This window comes from Kwoniella europaea, chromosome 1 (genome assembly GCF_036810445.1).
Source record: "Kwoniella europaea PYCC6329 chromosome 1, complete sequence".
NCBI classification, from domain to species: domain Eukaryota; kingdom Fungi; phylum Basidiomycota; class Tremellomycetes; order Tremellales; family Cryptococcaceae; genus Kwoniella; species Kwoniella europaea.
Genome location: NC_089487.1, coordinates 11,756,733 through 11,774,614, shown reverse-complemented (window position 1 = coordinate 11,774,614; position 17,882 = coordinate 11,756,733). Strand labels below are relative to the sequence as shown.

Below are 17,882 nucleotides of genomic sequence, written 5' to 3'. Positions count from 1 at the left end.
CACATCGATACTGCCAAGATGGATGTCACATGCACGTACTACATCTACACCGATAGCCGTGAGAATGATGGCTTATATCGACCGTATAATTCTATGTGGAGCTCTAGTAGGTATCTCGGGTCTGTATTTTGGATAACTGCTTATCAACGTGTATTTATGGGAAATATCAGTCTGCCACACGAGTGATCTTTTCGCGGATGACCGATGATATACTTTCAGTATGTTACCATTGCAAGTTTACCCATAATAAGATTTTTGTGTTAAGGTATGTACCAATCGTGTCGATCTGACTTCCTTGGTGTCCGGTGTCCGATGCATGCTGTCCACCGTCCTTTGTTGCGTGTTTGTGGCCAAAGTGGAAGTGAGTTGTTTAGTCGGTCTCTTATCGTCTCGTGACTTATTACGTTATTTCCCCGGTTGTCCTCCTTGAAGGAGGAGCTCCTCGATTGTCCTCCCTCTATCCGAAGGTGCTCTCCCGAATACCCATTTTATCGGTAGGTCCACATAATCTTCTACAAGGTATATATATCATGCATCAATAGACATGTAGAACGTTCTCTCCCTTCTCATCTTATCAATTCTATTTGCATCCAGAAGTACTTCTATCTCACCAAATAACCCCAAAAAACCAACTACAAACGAAATGTCCATCGAACGATTACAAAACGACGAATTCCCTCCTAAGCCATGGAACGTCCCTGCCGTCAAGGTTCCAGGACCCATCATCTTCCTCGCTGGTCAGACCGCTAAAGGTGACATCAAGACTGCTACCGTGAGTATATATTTGATATCGGAATACTTTCTTCATCAATTCCTAAGAGAAGTGAGGAAGTTTATGCTGATTTGTATTTGGATCTTTAGCAAACCTCTTTGGACAACTTGGCCAAGGTCGCTGCCATCGGTGGATCAGGCCCTGAGAAGTTCGTCAAGGTCAACGTATGGCTCAAGGACATGGGTGACTTCAACGCCATGAACGAAGTCTACATCAAAGTGAGTCTAGTGTCTCGTCTCACTGTCGTAGCCTTTCTACTATGGTATACAACACGTTGCATAAGACTGACTTGGTTCTTTGTCTCAGTTCTTCGGTTCCAACCCCCCTCCTCGATCATGTATGCAAGTTGGTAAGCTCCCAGGTGGTGACGAAGTTGTCATTGAGATCGAAGCTATTGCCCAAGCTTAAGGTGATAAGAAGGGATCTTGTACATACATTCTGCATGCATAGAAAAGTCAAAATCACCCAGAGTCCGTCATTACAATCTGTCCACTTGAGGCTCAGGAGATAATCTGCACCTATGCATGGTCGCAGATCAAGTAGAAGAAACATAGTGAAATTCATCACTTCTGATGTGACGCACTCGATTCAGTCAGCCGATTTCCGGCTGGTCGCTTCTGTTGATAAAGTGCACGACTGTCAAGTGAAATGTTCATTCGGCTGAGATAAGCCGTTTAGTATGAGAATCTACGTTGTGTCGAACACAATACCTTGAATTCCAGGACTTCGCCGTGAGTAGTGCTGGTTACCTGCATCTCGATCTCTCTGCTGCATATAGCATGTATCGTTTAAATATACGATATCCCATTGGTAGAAGCAAATGCGATAGCTATTCGACCATGAAGGCGGCTTTCAGGGCACAACAGATGAAAGTCAGGGTTTTGGTACGATAAGGCTTCTCGGACCGAGTGACGCCGCGAGTAGAGGAGCCCGATGCATACATATGGAGATAAGAGTCATCTGACTGAAGACATTATGGGATTTCGGGAGGACAACAGGGTAAATTTAACAACAAGATAGCCAACTTTGGAAGGGGTGGTATGGAATGTGGACAATCACAATCAGGATAAACTTCATTCTGAAATGCAGCTCCTCCCATCATCATCACTCGTAGACTTCATCCTATCGTATCGCACAGGTACACTACGCCGATACCACCTTGACGATGATGGCTGAAGCAAGTACAAGTCAGTCACCTATCCAGCAGATTCAGCAACTACAGCAACCACAACAGCAGCAACAGCAGCAACTATCACCTCAAACTGCTCACATATCACCTCAACCTCCAACTCCGTTACATCCCTTTCAATGTACAGTCTGCCTGCGGAGGTTCACCAGACATGTGAGTGATATGCATGGGCCAAGCTTAGTTAAACGGCTGATTGTCAGATTCTGCAGGAAAACCTCAAACGTCATGCACACCGACATCGCAAGCCAGAAGAGGAAGTCAAATATGCTTGTAATCACTGCAACAAGGTGTTTGCGAGGAGTGATCTGCGTAGAAGACATATAAGGAAACAGCATCCTGAATTTGCTCCTAGTCCTCTCCCGTCCCAGAGGTCCAATAGCCAAAGCAATATCAATGGTAATGTCAACACCGATATCAGCCCAATTTCAACAACGCATAACAATGTTCCGCTACCAAGTACAGACGGTGATGATCATCAGGGGGACGTCCGTCAGCCGAATCATTCCTTCAATTTTGCTCTTGGTCAGATAGACACATCATTTGTGCCTACCACCTCAAGGCAGAATGAACGAGCGGTTTTAGAATCAGGTTCAGATATGTCCAAAGGCTATCAGGTTCCGCCCTCTTTCGATATCGAATCTCTTCTCACTTCTAGATTATCTGAAGCTACTGCTAATGCAGCTATGAGTGGTATGAATTTGAGTGAGTCCATCATTTACTTACCTGATCTTCCAATCGGACGAGAACACTGATTCTATCGTGATCCTGTTGTAGGTGGTTTATCCCCCGATTTCACTTACGATCGTCTGCATAGCACTGTCGGACCCCGTACGTCCCCTCCTTCATCATTCATCACCGAGATCTTCTTATCTCAATCAACGATCGAAAATGGTATTTCCCTATATTTCGACAAGATCGCTGGGTTTTTCCCATTTGTACATCAACCCACATTCGAAATTGCCACCACACCTGAGTACCTCTTGATGGCCATGCTATGCGTGAGCTTACAGTTCACTCAAAGTCAGCCCAACCCTACTTCACCTACTGAGGCTGTCGAGGAAAGTGGATACAAATTAGCGAAATACTGTTTTTATAGGAGTTGCAGATTGTTAGATTCGGTGGAACAGAACGAAGATGATAGTAGAGGTGGATTGAAGTTGTTCATGATTCAGGCGTACCTTTTGTTGGAAGTTCATGCGTTATGCTTTGCAAGAGGGTCTGAGAGTTCTTGGGGGTTGAGGTTCCACCATCGATTGACTGAGGTCAGTGATGTCATCTCTACTCTAAAATGGCTGTCTGGTAGGTATCTCATATACTGATAGTCAATCAATTACTACCTGCTCGTAGCTCGCTCGTGTCGGTGGACTTGGTGATCCTTACCCTCCTCAGCAGGTAGATAAAGGGGATTTGAATGCGTTATGGCGGCAGTTTGTCAAAGCTGAAAGTCACAAAAGGTGAGTAGAGCACAAGAATCCGCATAACGTTCGATCGCTTCACGCATCACTGACGCTTGCTTCGTTTGATCCTCTTAGAACCCTCTACGCAGCATATCATCTTGACACTCTATGGTATCACACCCTATCCGTTCCACGAGGTATATCCCACCTAGAGATCAAATTGGATTTACCGTGTCCGGAGGCAGCTTGGACAGTCAATTCAGCTGCCGAATGGGCGTTTTACGGTCTAGTCAATGAACAAATGCAGAATCCGACCAGATACTTGAATGCTATAAGGATATGTTTGGCACCGGAGGCAGCTGAGAAAGTATCTGGTCTTGATACATATGGCTGTCTTGCATTGATCCTCTATCTAATTAGCGGTGTGAGGGAAATGTCGGGCTGGTCAACTGTCACTGGGAAAGTACCTATCGAGCGATTCGAGGTGAGTGGTCCCATCGAACGAGCAAACTTGTGATGTTGAAGATCAAGTGTATAGATACTGATATATGTGAGCGTTGATGATAGGCTTTATACGCTTCTTTGGTAGCTTTCGAATCGATCGTACAAAAACAAGATGATGATTCGCCCCTTTTCATCTTGATGAAAGCTACTTGGCATATGGCAATGATCGACCTGCTCCTTTGGTCACCATCACACACCAATGGTGTAGTCGAGATCAACTTGGAAGCTGCTTTAGCTGCAGTGTGAGTGCACTTTTCGCCGTGATGTGTATATGCTTATGACAGTATACATGATATAGTGCAAGACTCAGTAATTCAGCTATCACATTCTCCTCATCCAGTGTCGCTGCTACGGTTGATCATCACTTACGATGGTTTCTCACTTACCTTGACAAAACTCAGGATGTGACGAAGGAAGCACCGTGGATGGCCATATACTCCTTCAAAGCGGTGCTGATCGCTTATCAACAAGTTTCGTCTGGAAACAATGATCCATTGGATACCTTGGGTTTATCCAATTCCGATGATATGCTAGAGTGGATCAGAGGGATATTCGAAAAGAGGCCGTATTGGTCTGTAGGGAAGATAGTATTGGATAGTTTGGGAGAACTGGACCATGATAATTAGTTGAACAGGATATCATTCCTCTCGAATCGGTTTTTGGGGTTTTGATTTACTGTAGGTTGTAACAAGTCTTGTAGAAAGTGGAATATCAGGCGTTGTACAAACTGTATTTCATCATGCATTGACATAAGTACATACAAGCAAAAACGATGAGACTACCACAAACTACCCTACGACATCAGCGAAGCTCATCAAAACATATCATCAAGAGGATCATGGTACTCCTCATTCCCAAGGCTACCAAGATCTTCAAAATCCCCTTCATCAGGTCTAAAATTAACATCGACTCGATCATCCCATTTTCCTCTCATTGTCCCCGAAGCAGGATCCAAGCCTTCCATGACTGATCCACATTCTGAATCCGAGTCATAGCAATTCCCACACGCACAGTCCCATTTCCTCATTCGAGGGGATTCAATGAAACTGCCTAGACTACCTGATTTACGTGTTCGTACCTATGAAAGGATGTGATCGTCAGCAGAGGAGCCCGTCAGATGACCAAAAGGGCTAATCATTCAAAATCAAGCTCATACCCCTACGGATGATTGTGGAGGTGTAAGATCGAACGAATGGAAATTGGGACTCACGGGTGGTTTGGGTTTAGCCCATTTAGGGTTCTTCCACAAATAATGGTTTGAGGCGGCCTGCATGTGGAACATGATTTCACCACATTTACATGACACATTCTTCCCTTCCTCATCTTCCTCTAAAGGGAACTTCCAGCAACTCCTAAATTGTTCAAACCTCCTTACCCTCCTTTCTGTATATTCCTCAACACTCCCAAAATCCGTAAGGGGATTACGTCCGGACATTCCACTTTGTAATCTTTCAGCTTTCTTCAATTCCTTGATAATCTTTTCCTTTGAGAATTGATTCATTACGAAAGTAATTTGATCTTCATTCTTGTGAAACATCCATAGATCATCATACAATCTCCATACATCGTATAATCCCCATTTCAACGTACTGTCCCCATCTAACAAACCACCTGGTGCATCTGCTAACTGAAATTGAATCTTGATCGTATCACGTAACTTCTCAGGTAAACCGAAGAAGTCTAATTTACAATACCAATCTATCCCTTTCGTCTCCGCGTGGATGATAACCTTTTTGAGATGATGTGATTTCTTTATGATGGATCGTAATAGTTGGGAACCAATCTTAGCGACATGGCCACCTAGTGGTGAATGTTCCCAATCATATCCCCATCCGAAATCGATACAGAAAGTCGTAATATCCCCGAGATATTTGTATATAGCATTTAGGAACGGTCCATTCGGTATAGGAGGATCATTCTTCTCTTCAGACTCGTCTATACCAGGACCACCACCAGATGTATATCCACATACATAGTCTAACATGTCATCACGATCCCCCAGCTGAGCTATCATATATCCCTTTAGGATGCTCTCATCGATAGCTAGATGTCTGACTTTCTCGAACGGTGTAGACCCCTTCAGAGCCGATTTGGCTCTTCCAAATTTCTTACATTGATCTAAGAAAGTCAAAGCGGACTTGGTATCGTTGATATCCAGAATTCTGACTTGTTTGATAGCATGTAATTTTCCTTGACCCTTCTTGAATCGTTCACTCGAAAGGTCCAACATCCCATAGAAGAACTTGTCCACTGTCTGCTCATCTAACATGACTTTACGGTACAATTGTGGGATGATCGACTCATAATACGATTTTGACACTCGTATGAGTGTGAGAGGGTCGACATTCCGGTAGTGTTGAAGGATGAGGTAATGAACGGGCTGTAGTTGGTCTAGATTGTCTATCCGGAACGAAGGCGAAAGGTAAGTTGGATTGTCATTGTCGATTTTAGGCTCAGGTATGGGATCGGTGAATTGCGTGCCGGGATGATGTAGACCAGAGGGAGTGCTGGACATCTTGTGGGTATGATGTACTCGGGGGTTATGCAATGGTGACCGGAAATGGATAACCTAGTAGTAGGCAGTAGTAACGGGACTGAGAAGGGGATATGATGTAGATGCGAGTGAGTGGTGAGTGTTGATGGTTGGGTGAAGCGAGAAAGAGAGGCTCGTGCTTTTCCCGAGAACATCATCTCTTTACCCTCACCCGTGGCAGTATGATCCGTGCGCTCAACATTGCGATCCTTACTTGTAGAGAATACGCAAGGCAAAAAAAAATTGGGTATTCATAGTTATCATGTTATGATCTGACCGAGTACTAATGAGTTAACGATATATGTATTCACCAACGACCGTTTCTTCCATCAGCAGTAATATAAACCCAGAAATTCTTGTTGTACACTTCTTCGTTGTCGAAGTAAGCTCGACCCTTGATTGTGAGAGGGTCTGACGATGAGAATATTCGGAACGTTAGCACGAAGATCACCCCACAAGAAACCTAGAGTCACGGAAATGAGAGGATCCCAGCTGTTGAGCCCGGCAGTACTGGATTACTCACCTTACTTTACTAACTTGGCATCGTCTTCCCCTACTTCTTCTTCTTCTTCCTCCGATGGCTTTCTTCTACCATGACCACATGGACATTTCCATGCGTTCTCCTCATCCTCATCCTTCCAGTACATGATTCTCTCCTCATAATACGAGACCATTCCAAGAAGTTCTTCCGCTTCCTGTCCTTCGTTGGGATTCTCAGAACCCATAAGGACAGCCATCAGCAGAGCCAATTCCTTCTTATCGCTAGCTACCAGGTGAATATCCGTATCTCGCTTATGACCTTCATGATCAACGAACGAGAAGAGGCTGGAAGGCTTGATGTACATTGACAATTGGAATGCCACCTCAACCTCCATCCCTGAGAGATCCAAAATGATTGGCGAATTTAGGAAATGATGTTTTCTATAGGTGATGAGATTGGTGATTCCCCTCATCATCGTATAACCATCATTAGGCCAATGGAAGATATAAGTTTGAGGTTCGTTTCGTAGACCTTCAACTATCTCGAATATCGCGTGAATACCATCCCAGAAAGCTCTAATGTGGCAAGTTCGATTATGTTCTTCTTCTGTGACTATCGTATTGGGGGATAAGTCATTTCGCTCTTCTGCACAAGTATCTTCCGGAACGTCGAAGCAGACATTGTATTGATTGAGGTAGAAGTTGAAACATCCTAATAAAATAGCGAGAGCTGTGGACGCTTCATCACCTTCTGACCATTTTCTACCTGAGGCCATTACGAGCTGTTGACCAAGTTGAATGTGAGTGATCTGAGAGAAGAAGTTGGTGAGGATATCATCGTTCTTGATGAGTTGATGATAAGCGAGAATGATCCTGTTGAAGTCAAGCATTGATTTTTCATCAAGGAAAGAGATTGTTTTAACGTATTTCATCATTTCCTTCTGCCTATCACTCCAGTGGATCTCCTCTTGTGGATGTTCAGAGGCTGTCCATCCCCTGAAGAACCTCTCGGTATTAGTGGAGTCAAATTTGATGTGTCGGTAAAGTATCGGAATAACCTGATTGTAGTGTTTCTTAGACAGTCGAATTATGGTAGATGGGATGACTTGCTCGAGTACCTTGAGGATGTTGTCGTGGACAGGAAGAAGTTTATGGAAGGTATCGAGATTGAGAGCGGAGCTGTACTCCTCCCATTGGCATATGTAGGGTGGTGTGGTATTTGAGGTGATGGACATGATTATCGATCGATAGTGGGAAAAGAGATAGTCTGAATTGTAGGGGTGAAGAGCGTCAGCTTGTCAGCTTGTCTTACCATGATATTATGGAGGCGGAAAGGCGCTTACTTGTATGTAGAAGGTGTGTTCGAGAACTGCAACTATGGTTCGGTGAAAGTAGAGATGGTAAGAGATGATACAGCAAGATCGAGAGGAAGATGATCAAAAAAAGGAAGGGATGTTGTTTGCTTGTTTATGTACCTGTTCACTTGTTTACATTGGTGGCTATCAATCGACGCACTGACCTCGACATCCTACAAATAACTCTCACAAATCACTGACCAGTCCTCGATTCTCTGCTTTTCCCCCCTCGCACTTGTAGAGTATCAAGCCAATACAGATGGTTCCTCCTTTGCGTCTGGAAGATCTCACAAGCCCTATCACCCAGTGCTCTATATCGCACGCGATCATATATATCTTTCTTGTAGGATCGGGTGAGTGGTGCGGATGTGCACTGATCATCATGAGCTGACGTTATGACGCATCAGAGCACCATCAACATGGGTTTCAAGGATGCCCACTCTGAATGGTCTTTATCTGTTTTCATGGATAGTCTCTCTTACTCAGAAGAGCACCATCAAGCCTCACGTCTCTTTCCCGCTCAACATCTCATCTTCGATATCCTCGAAGAAGATATCCCCTCAAGCTTCTTAGAGCATCAAAACCTTTGTACGATCAAATCATCTCGACCATCTTTAAGCGGGTCAATCTTACCAATGACAACATCGTTCCATTTTTTGAAGAGTTAATGATGCAGAAGAAACAGAACGGAAAGGGTAAAACAATCACACGAGGCGAAAGGAAATCAAAGGTTCTCTCTATGTTGAGAGCATTACATTCATCGATCGGTGCATCCAAGCCAAAGGAAGGTGGACATGCAGAGTGGAGGTTTCGAGGTGTGATCGGGAATATGCTTAACTAACCCTATCTACTTCTCCATCCTTCACCTCCTACTCAACTTATTGACCGTCTCTGTGGTTGATGGAATCGCAGACTAGACCAACTCAATCCACACGGCGTTCGCCTCTCTGTCAGTGCGAACCTCATGACAAATCCTCAAATTGACATCTCCTTCGCCCGACTCCAACCAGTTCACTACCTCATCTATCATTACCTCAAGACGGACCACTCTCGCGCCTTGTTAACAGTCACCAAAAAGCTCTATCAAGAGCTTGTTCCGATCGTCTATCGTCGTATCAAGCTCAGACCAGGTGGTTTATACACCCTATTTCGCTACCTAGTAGTGAACAATAAAGACAGTCAGCCTTCTGGGACAGATGAAACGATATTGAATGAAAGAGTGGTCAAAGCGTTGAATTATACGAGTCATCTAGAGATATCGGATATAGAGCAATGCGAAGAGCTACAAGCAGTCATAGCGAAGTGGATAACTCACACAGATGAACTGATATATCCCAATCTGGAACATCTACCGTTAGGCGAGAATGTCATTATCGAATCGTTTTCTCCCACAGATGAAGGAGGCATATACACCCTTCAACCGAAATTCAATATTCTCACCTCCATCCTCAAATTATCTTCTCCTACAACACTATGTATAGATTGGCCCGAGACATATGGTAAAGAACGATCAAGTGATCCGTTCGAAGGAGGGAGTCTGATAGATTGGTTTGTACCGGAATTACTCCATAATCTCGATGAAGATACATGTAGTATTAAGGAGATAAAAATACATGTGAGATATAATAACATTGGACATATGATATTTATCATGATGGGATCTGGACCTGAATAGCGACCAAAGATCAAGTTAGATATGGTCAATCCACCTGAAATCCCATTGGAGGGGATTCTGAATAATGTATTTTGGAGTGTGGTCAATGCGATGGATGCTTTGATAGAAGAAGATATACATTTCGATTGGACAATGATTGGAGAACCCTTTTCATTCAACTTTGTAGATAATGGGAAGATTCAAGAAGCGATCGATACCGTTGCTGAGGATGTGTGGGATGATTATGAGAATTTATACGATACCGTCAAAGATGCTATCACATGGAAGAAGCAGTATAACGAAAATGAATGGAAGTGTAGGTGTGGAAAACATGTACCGAATTGGAAAGTGATTAGTAAAAGGAAGAGTCCAACGCCCGATGTAGAGGTGGTGGATCATACGCAGAGGAAGATCGATGAGTACTTCAAGCCGATGAAGAAGGACTCTTAGAGGGGTGAAGCAGGTCATCGAGGGTTTCTTACAATGTGTGATGGAAACGAGATTCAAATGGAACTTGCCATTGATCAGTACAAACACTATACTTATATCCACTACGTATATACGAAGTTGCATCGGCTTTGGCTTGAAAGGTCAGATGGTCATTATCATGCATTAAGTCGTACAATGGGTTATGTTATATACGAAACTTGTACGTACGTGTGGTATGGTAAAAGAAGCGAAAGTCGCAGCATATTGATCTTATGGATCCAATAAAATCCCATGAGAACAACGTGTGTAGGATACATCAAAAGGAAGGTTGACGGTGAACATCAATAAACGTAAGAATCTTGAACGATGAAGTTTAGAGAGATTCTCGCTACAGAAGTCGAAAAGGAAAAAAGGACGAATGAGTAAAACCAAAATTACAGAAAACCAAGAAGAAGAATACTTTAGAAAAGTGTTATTCCTGATAACACGAAAACCGATAAGATACCTACTAGAGCCAATACCCTTGAATTTTGAACGGGGACGTTGGTGAGTTCACTCTTGGAAAGAAGCGTCGAGGCGTTGGTGACTGTGACAATCTACAGGAAAAATGATCGATATAGGTCAGCAAACAATGCCATGTGCCGTGGGTTCATATTTGGTCATTGCCAATCGGGAGCGGACGCAGAGAGGGAAGGGGGATTCTCTTGTTCAACTCACAGGAATACCTTGCGTATCATTACCCTGATAAGCCCAACCCGTGGTCGAATTTGACTGGTCATCCTCATTCGCACATGAGATCTTGACGCTCTGAAGTGTGTTCCAGAAATATCCATTTGAGGTGTAATCTGAGTCGGTCCAGTCGATCATCCCTCCTGCCCAGTCGATGGTACCCTGAGCGGAAGATGAAATACCGGCTGGCCAAATGGATAGTTGGATACGGGAGGGTGTGGAGGGGTATTTGCTATATAGCATATAATAATTAGCTGGACACCCCAGGCGATTGTGGACGGATTGTGTGTTGGGATATGAGTATAGAAAATCAGCAAGAGACTACTCACTATTGAGTACCATCATCACTCAGAGTGTCTGTCTTCAGCACAGTCCTGACCACTTGTCCATCGATTAACCAGTTCATGTAATCTTCCTGCCAATCGAACTATAGTAAACGTTTGTCAGCTGGTGTTAGCGAAAGTATCTGCTGCAGAGCTAAGGCGAAGACTACCCAGATAGACTCACGGTATAAGTGTGGAAGTTGGACGAAGCATCTGAAGAGATATCTGAAGAAGCACCTTGAGTGGCGGAGTCTATATAATGATGAGATAAATATAAATCAGCGGTCCAAACCATATAACATATCGCAACGGGGTTAAGAACAAGCTTCTTGCACTCACAATTGGCAACACCCAAGAACCAATAATTAGTCTGTACCTTATCGGTCGTTGCACCGGGGAACTCCCAATCAATCTCATCTTTCACATCTGACATGGTGATAGCAGCGGTCACCACACCATTCCACTTGGACGACTGAAGGACAAAGTCGATCGTTCCATAGTGGACGTAATGTGTGGAGGAAATCTTGGTTCCTTGATCCGATTCTCTAAGAGTAAGTCGGACCCCGTCTCCTGATGGGGATGGAACGAGGGTACCAGTGTTGACTGTTGGGCGAGAGAGTAATGTCAGTAGACGTAGGAGTGAGGCTATGAGAGATAGATTTCGATCATGATTGATGAGTGAAAGGAGCTCGATGACTCACCAACCCAATCATAGGTCGTAGCATTCCCATCATATTTCGTCCCATTCATTTGTACTTTACTCAAATCCTTAAAATCGGTTTCCTGAGATTCGCAAATAGGATTAGGCCTACAGGAAGTAGATTCGAATGAATCTAGTCGTGTAATCAATAACATAACATTAGCTAGGTACCCTATCGACCACAATGATGGACCCATTAGCTCACATAGAGGTTCACATCCGCCCAAGCAGTACGAGCCTGTACCGCAGAACCCATATTCTGAACAACATGGTGCGGTGGAAGGGCAGGACACCGTAGAATTACAGTTCTGAGCTGTGATGAGCGGTAAGATTGAGAAGAGGACAGTAGCCAGAACGAAGAAAGTCGATTTCGCCATTGTGTATGTTTGTTCGTAATGATCGTTGAGTTGAATGATCACTCAAGGCAGGGTTGTTGACCGAAAAAGTCGTCGAAGGGGAACGTTAAATATCCAGCTGATTGTCGGTCTGAATAGGCTGAGGTGAATGAAAGGGTTATTGGAAAATGAAGAAATATGCAATTATGGTAGCTATAGATCCGTCAAGACAAGGCAAAGGAGAAATCAGTAAAAGGAAAGTTCGACTGTGATGAAAAGAGCAATACAGTTGTCATGATACACGCAGTAAAGCGTTTGTATCAGAATCAACGTTGATGGATATGACATGACATGAGTACGTACATTGTGCACAAGAATAGCCAAGGAGCGTAGCGTAGCGTGAACGGGGCGTGTAGCTGAAACGTGAAAGAGCGGTGGCGAGGGAGCGTTGAAGTCGAATAATCACCAGGATCAAGTGGATATGTATAAGAAAGCGAGATTGGATGATAGATTAATGATAAAAGCGAACCAGAGAATGAGAAAGAAGATGCAATGTACAGATACAGTCGAAGAGTACAACAAATAAATAGATCTAGTCGAAACATCGACATCAACATCAACATCAACATCAACAATAAATAACGAAAACCGAGGGAAACAAACGCGCTGTGCCTTCGTGCCAAGCCGTAATTCCTCGTCATGTATCCCTGAAAGCGACGATCAGGGCTTCACTTTAGTCCGTTTACCAAAACAAAAATAACACTTTACCCCTAAATTAATATTAATTGATTTAACTCTTTTTCCTAAACATTCTTCTTTTCTGTCTAAGCTTATTATCAGTGTTACTACCATGTGTACCAACCATCATCAATTCTCTCAACCCTGGAATTTTCTGTTTTGCTCTATCCATCAATTTTTTATTTTTAACTGTTTTCCCTCTAGGCATCCAATCATATCTTAATATATCCGGAACATACTTTTCTATTATTTCTTTTTCCCCTTGCTCCAATTCAGATTCACCATCATAAAGGATATTCAAATTATCATCCTTATAATGTTTATTCAAGTAAAGTTTGAATAAGACAATCAGGAATATGGGCAAGGCAGCCGCTATTGACATAGGAGGTGATTGAGTTTTCAGGGTTACACCTATTCATCCCAAAAGCCAATATACATCAGATTTACACTTCACTACTGTTTGGGTGTGGTGACTCACTTAAGACCATCAGACATTGCATGAAAACTGTTCCCACCAGTAGTCTGTTGATGATCACCCACCAGCATTCACCATCTGTCTCTTTGGTATCATTCACAAACTTGAGGGCTTGAGAATGCTATGAATATCCTCAATTTATCATCTCTTCACATCAAGTTTCACAAATACGCACTACAATGTGAGCAGACCAGAAATGTATGGTTGCTCCAATCACCACAATGGGAGCCAATGGTGCATAAACCAAGCTGAGAATTTGAGATGTGCATTCAGCTTGAGCTGCTGAGGAGAAGAGTTATGGTGGACTTACCCAACACACATTGCAAAGATCTATGCCATAACATTTATTTAACCAAGATATGCAGAGGTGATGAATACTGAAGAAACTTACAATGAAAGAGACTTCCAGAGCTGATAGTTAATCGGTAAAATACACACATTAGGATTGATCATGCCCAAACCTGACCTTTTGAACACACTCACCAAGCTCAAAATGAATGGCTAGAGTGACTTCTGCAAGATCCTGTGGAGTTTTGAACTTGAGTAATTGAGGGGTCTTCAATATCAATCTGGGCACTTGTAATAACTGTAGCCACATCACAATAGATCTTATCCTATCAGTGAGTAGTGTAAGCAGTGCTAGCATTGCCAAAATATAATCACACTTACGGATACCAAGAAAACCAATACAAGCTCTGAGAGATATAAGCTCTTGTGATCTTGGCAGGCAAATCACCTATACTCTTGTAAATATCCCCGATGGACTCTTCACCTATCTTTGAATAAATTCCTGAGATAGTCTCATAAAGCACACCAATTAAGCCAAAGACAACAAAGTTTGATACCTATCACCACAACTGAATTAGCTTAGATTTGATGATATGTTGGAAAGAGCTGGGCTTACTAGCAGAAATATGAAAACCTGTCTTATTTGATCTTTATCTAATTGACCTCTTGTGATTGACCCTGACCACCTATTCAGCTCTCTCATGATATATGGGAGAAAGTAAGCAAAAATGGCTGCTACAGCTGCAGGTAGAACACCTTCAATGATCATAAATATTACTTTCCAAACCTGGGAATCTTCCTGCATTTGTTTGAGCTTTGGATATCTGTCTATTGCCTGGAAACCACCAAAGGCTGTATGAGTAAAGCACCATCATAAGCACATGAGGAGAAGACTCATAATCCCAATATTGGTCAAGAAGACAATACCCATCACTGGGATTGTATTCAGGAAACACACAAAGAGCAATGCCAATTTTCCAAAGATTGCAGAAGAGTGTTTGGCCTTAGCATCTTTTTCTAGGTTTTTCCATAGCTAGCAGTAGAGTCAGGTCAGTTTTTTTGAAAAACACATTGCTCTCTGCATATGACCTGACTCACTACATTGTGGGTCCTTGGAGCCTAATCCGCCAAATCAAACATGCAATCAGCATATAACAGAACTGAAAGTCAAATGTCTATTCACCTTCTGTAGGGTGTATCCAGCCTGAGCCAAGTCACCTTTCCTTTGGGAAAGGATGGTCTTTGCTTGCCTGGCTGTGGGTAAAGTGATAAATGCTAAATGTCCATTCAGATAACCAAGTCATATCTAGCTGCATAGTCAAACAAGCTGATCACTCACCTGCAGTAACAGTCCCATTCAGGTCTTTCCAATTTGAACCATCTTGCTCATATCTGATCAGCTCTTGCACTTCCTCTATCTGATGTTTTTCCTTCAATGCTTCATTGCTAATATACATTGATATCAACTACTGTCACATCATACCTAAAGAACTCACACCTTGGTCCTAGCATTCTGTTCAATATATTTAGCTTGATGAGCTTCTGTCAGTATGAGTAGATGTAATGCTACTCACTTTGCTCCTCCCCATCACTCTGTCCCAGCAACTATCATAAACATGATTTCTCTGCCCTTCCTGACCCTCATAAAAGGTCTCCATAGCAACAGCTTCAATGGCTTTGGAGAAAGCTTCCTTCTTGAACTTTTCTATCCTCTTTTCCAAGGGGTTGAGTTTATGCACAGCAAACCATACTTCACATGGAATATTTTGTAGGTTCTCACCTAAGACTAAGTTAGTTATTTGTTTCTTGGCTCCTGTTGTTGTTGTCTTAGAAATTGAGAGGTTGGTGATGAACAGAGTCTTGAATGAGATCTCATTCCTATTCCTGTACATCAACATATTCCAGTCAGCTTGAATGGGTGCAGTGAGTATCAAAGTTGGCAAGTGAAACTCACATCTTTGCCCATTCTTTCACAAGCCTTGCATAATGAGTACAAGCTTTCAAAACTATCCAGACATGACACCTGTCAGCATCCGCCTTTTTTGTTTTGAATGACCATGTGTCAACTCACCAAATATGATGACCAGCATGGTCACAATAATCTCAAAGCTGACATGAACCAACAATCCATTGCTCTTGATATTGGCAGCAGTTAGCAAATTAGGATTATCAATGATATTGGTCATATTCCCATTATCAGATTTGGTATCATTGGCTGTGGGATTATTTGAGCTTGAACTTGATAGGGCATTTGTACTGCCATAGATAGTTTCTGTATTGATATAATAATTTGCAAATGCCATACAGACAGCCAAGACTGATATAGCTGCAAAAAGATATTTGAGGAGCCTCAAGAACATAAGGTATATGACAGCATCTAGGCCTGGTTGCACAGGTAAGCACATATACTAACTCTTGAAACAATATGTCAAAGTGAAATGGGCTCAACACTCACCAAGCATTTTCAAACCTTTGATATCCTGTTCCAAGATGGTTTTCCTCTTCTTCTGCCCTCTTTTCCAAACACAAAACCTTAGCCCAAGTACACTCCAGCAACAGCAAAACCACTTGGGCAATATAGCCATAAGTTCTGTCATGGTGTCTTCCCAGTTTGGTTTTATCCAGCCAAAATAACTTATGGGAGCCTTTGATCAACAACAGTCAATCAATCGGGTTTTCCACCAAGACTGATCAAAAGCTTCAAGGAAACAGAGGTTTAATAGCTTACTTTTGGTGCTTTCCCGCTCCACACACCATCATCTTCCTTTTCAACCCATCTGTATCCCTTCTCATCACCAGGGTCTTTCTTCTTGATAAATCCAGGATAATACTCAGGTTCTTCCTTGAACTTCTTCACAAGGTATTCTTTTTGACCTCTCTTACTCATTTGAGCTAATCTCAACCTATTTTCCTCTTTCTCTTCTCTGGGTTGAGAGGGTTTCCTGAGCTTCCATCTTGGTAAATAGATCCTCCGCCATTTCAACCTCACAGTAGAATACAATAGGAGGATCAATAGCTATCATTAACAAATCATGTGAGCATTGAGCAGATATGAAGGATGATGAGATGTCAAACTTACAATGCCTACCATGCAAGCTACCCAAGCAGCTAAAATACTGGTTGCAGATACATCCCAGTGACTATCTGCTTGTTGGATTAGACCTGCAGCTGATACTCCACCTATATTTGCTTCTGATGCTGTGGGGTTGGAAAGCTTAGTGGAAGTGGTTGAAGCATGTTGTCTAGGTAGGTGCATGGCCAGATCTGGGGAACTTGTGGGTGGCTTTTGACCTCTTCTCTTGACTTGTAAGCCTGAGATCTTCCTTTTTGTGTGATTGGCACAGATATGTAGCGTATACAATGAGAAAAGGGTTTATTGTAGTTTAGTGAGAAGAGATATAATCAGTATGTTGGTAAAGATGATATTACTAACATACCATATCTGGATATGCAGGGAGTGTGTAACAGTCCTTTGTGAAAGGAGGGTGATCCGCCAGTCAAAGGAAAGATGTTGTTATGAAATTCACCGGAATTACTCATAACAAGACCTTTACGTAACATGTCACGTGTCTACCATACGACAGATTAGAAGATATAACAGATAACAACAACGCTCTGACCAACATCCTCAAATCACATCGCTCATCGACCATCGTGGACTTCACCAAGTGATCACACCTGTCGATAAGTGTCATGTCGGCTACCTCCACGACAAGGTATATCGATATACGAAGTTACGTAACGGATAACGACTTCGGTCATTGACAACGATATCGTTCGTATCGTTGGTAGAATAAGGAGACAGTAGGATATAGGAGAAGGATAGGATTTATTGTAGATATCATTCAACTTCGTTCATTTATCTTCTACAATGGACATTGGACTTTCAGGATAGTTAGATATATATATCCTCTCTAATTTCGTATTCATTCTGTTTCCCCTCATGAATTCTCAATTGTTGTCTTGTCTTACTATTATTTG

General features: G+C 42.7%; 7 protein-coding genes across 7 annotated transcripts; 3 read left to right on the top strand and 4 right to left on the bottom strand.

Annotated features, from left to right (window-relative positions):
- Positions 1-643: 643 nt before the first annotated feature.
- V865_004472 (uncharacterized protein) lies at positions 644-1,180 on the top strand (the record flags this gene model as incomplete). The annotated part of the gene is made up of 3 exons (XM_066228252.1): positions 644-772; positions 862-990; positions 1,079-1,180. The coding sequence occupies 3 exons, from the start codon at positions 644-646 to the stop codon at positions 1,178-1,180; spliced, it is 360 nt and encodes a 119-aa protein (XP_066084349.1).
- Positions 1,181-1,940: 760 nt separating this feature from the next.
- V865_004471 (uncharacterized protein) lies at positions 1,941-4,488 on the top strand (the record flags this gene model as incomplete). Its single annotated transcript, XM_066228251.1, has 7 exons — positions 1,941-2,114; positions 2,171-2,663; positions 2,736-3,223; positions 3,309-3,415; positions 3,494-3,842; positions 3,926-4,104; positions 4,161-4,488. 7 exons carry the CDS (start codon positions 1,941-1,943, stop codon positions 4,486-4,488), a joined length of 2,118 nt encoding a protein of 705 aa, XP_066084348.1.
- Positions 4,489-4,676: 188 nt separating this feature from the next.
- Positions 4,677-6,377, bottom strand: V865_004470 (uncharacterized protein; the record flags this gene model as incomplete). The annotated part of the gene is made up of 2 exons (XM_066228250.1): positions 4,677-4,940; positions 5,073-6,377. 2 exons carry the CDS (start codon positions 6,375-6,377, stop codon positions 4,677-4,679), a joined length of 1,569 nt encoding a protein of 522 aa, XP_066084347.1.
- A 542-nt stretch (positions 6,378-6,919) lies between these two features.
- V865_004469 (uncharacterized protein) lies at positions 6,920-8,110 on the bottom strand (the record flags this gene model as incomplete). The annotated part of the gene is made up of 1 exon (XM_066228249.1): positions 6,920-8,110. The coding sequence occupies one exon, from the start codon at positions 8,108-8,110 to the stop codon at positions 6,920-6,922; it is 1,191 nt and encodes a 396-aa protein (XP_066084346.1).
- Positions 8,111-9,194: 1,084 nt separating this feature from the next.
- On the top strand, positions 9,195-10,334 carry V865_004468 (uncharacterized protein; the record flags this gene model as incomplete). Its single annotated transcript, XM_066228248.1, has 2 exons — positions 9,195-9,845; positions 9,906-10,334. 2 exons carry the CDS (start codon positions 9,195-9,197, stop codon positions 10,332-10,334), a joined length of 1,080 nt encoding a protein of 359 aa, XP_066084345.1.
- Positions 10,335-10,774: 440 nt separating this feature from the next.
- On the bottom strand, positions 10,775-12,442 carry V865_004467 (uncharacterized protein; the record flags this gene model as incomplete). The annotated part of the gene is made up of 7 exons (XM_066228247.1): positions 10,775-10,909; positions 11,031-11,274; positions 11,372-11,469; positions 11,550-11,617; positions 11,705-11,968; positions 12,067-12,198; positions 12,271-12,442. The coding sequence occupies 7 exons, from the start codon at positions 12,440-12,442 to the stop codon at positions 10,775-10,777; spliced, it is 1,113 nt and encodes a 370-aa protein (XP_066084344.1).
- A 748-nt stretch (positions 12,443-13,190) lies between these two features.
- On the bottom strand, positions 13,191-17,157 carry V865_004466 (uncharacterized protein; the record flags this gene model as incomplete). The annotated part of the gene is made up of 19 exons (XM_066228246.1): positions 13,191-13,549; positions 13,617-13,734; positions 13,789-13,861; positions 13,924-13,943; positions 14,005-14,024; positions 14,097-14,227; positions 14,283-14,458; positions 14,518-14,736; positions 14,860-14,934; positions 15,000-15,020; positions 15,085-15,176; positions 15,241-15,347; positions 15,398-15,414; positions 15,476-15,785; positions 15,856-15,907; positions 15,973-16,284; positions 16,357-16,546; positions 16,630-16,917; positions 16,981-17,157. 19 exons carry the CDS (start codon positions 17,155-17,157, stop codon positions 13,191-13,193), a joined length of 2,757 nt encoding a protein of 918 aa, XP_066084343.1.
- Positions 17,158-17,882: the final 725 nt, after the last annotated feature.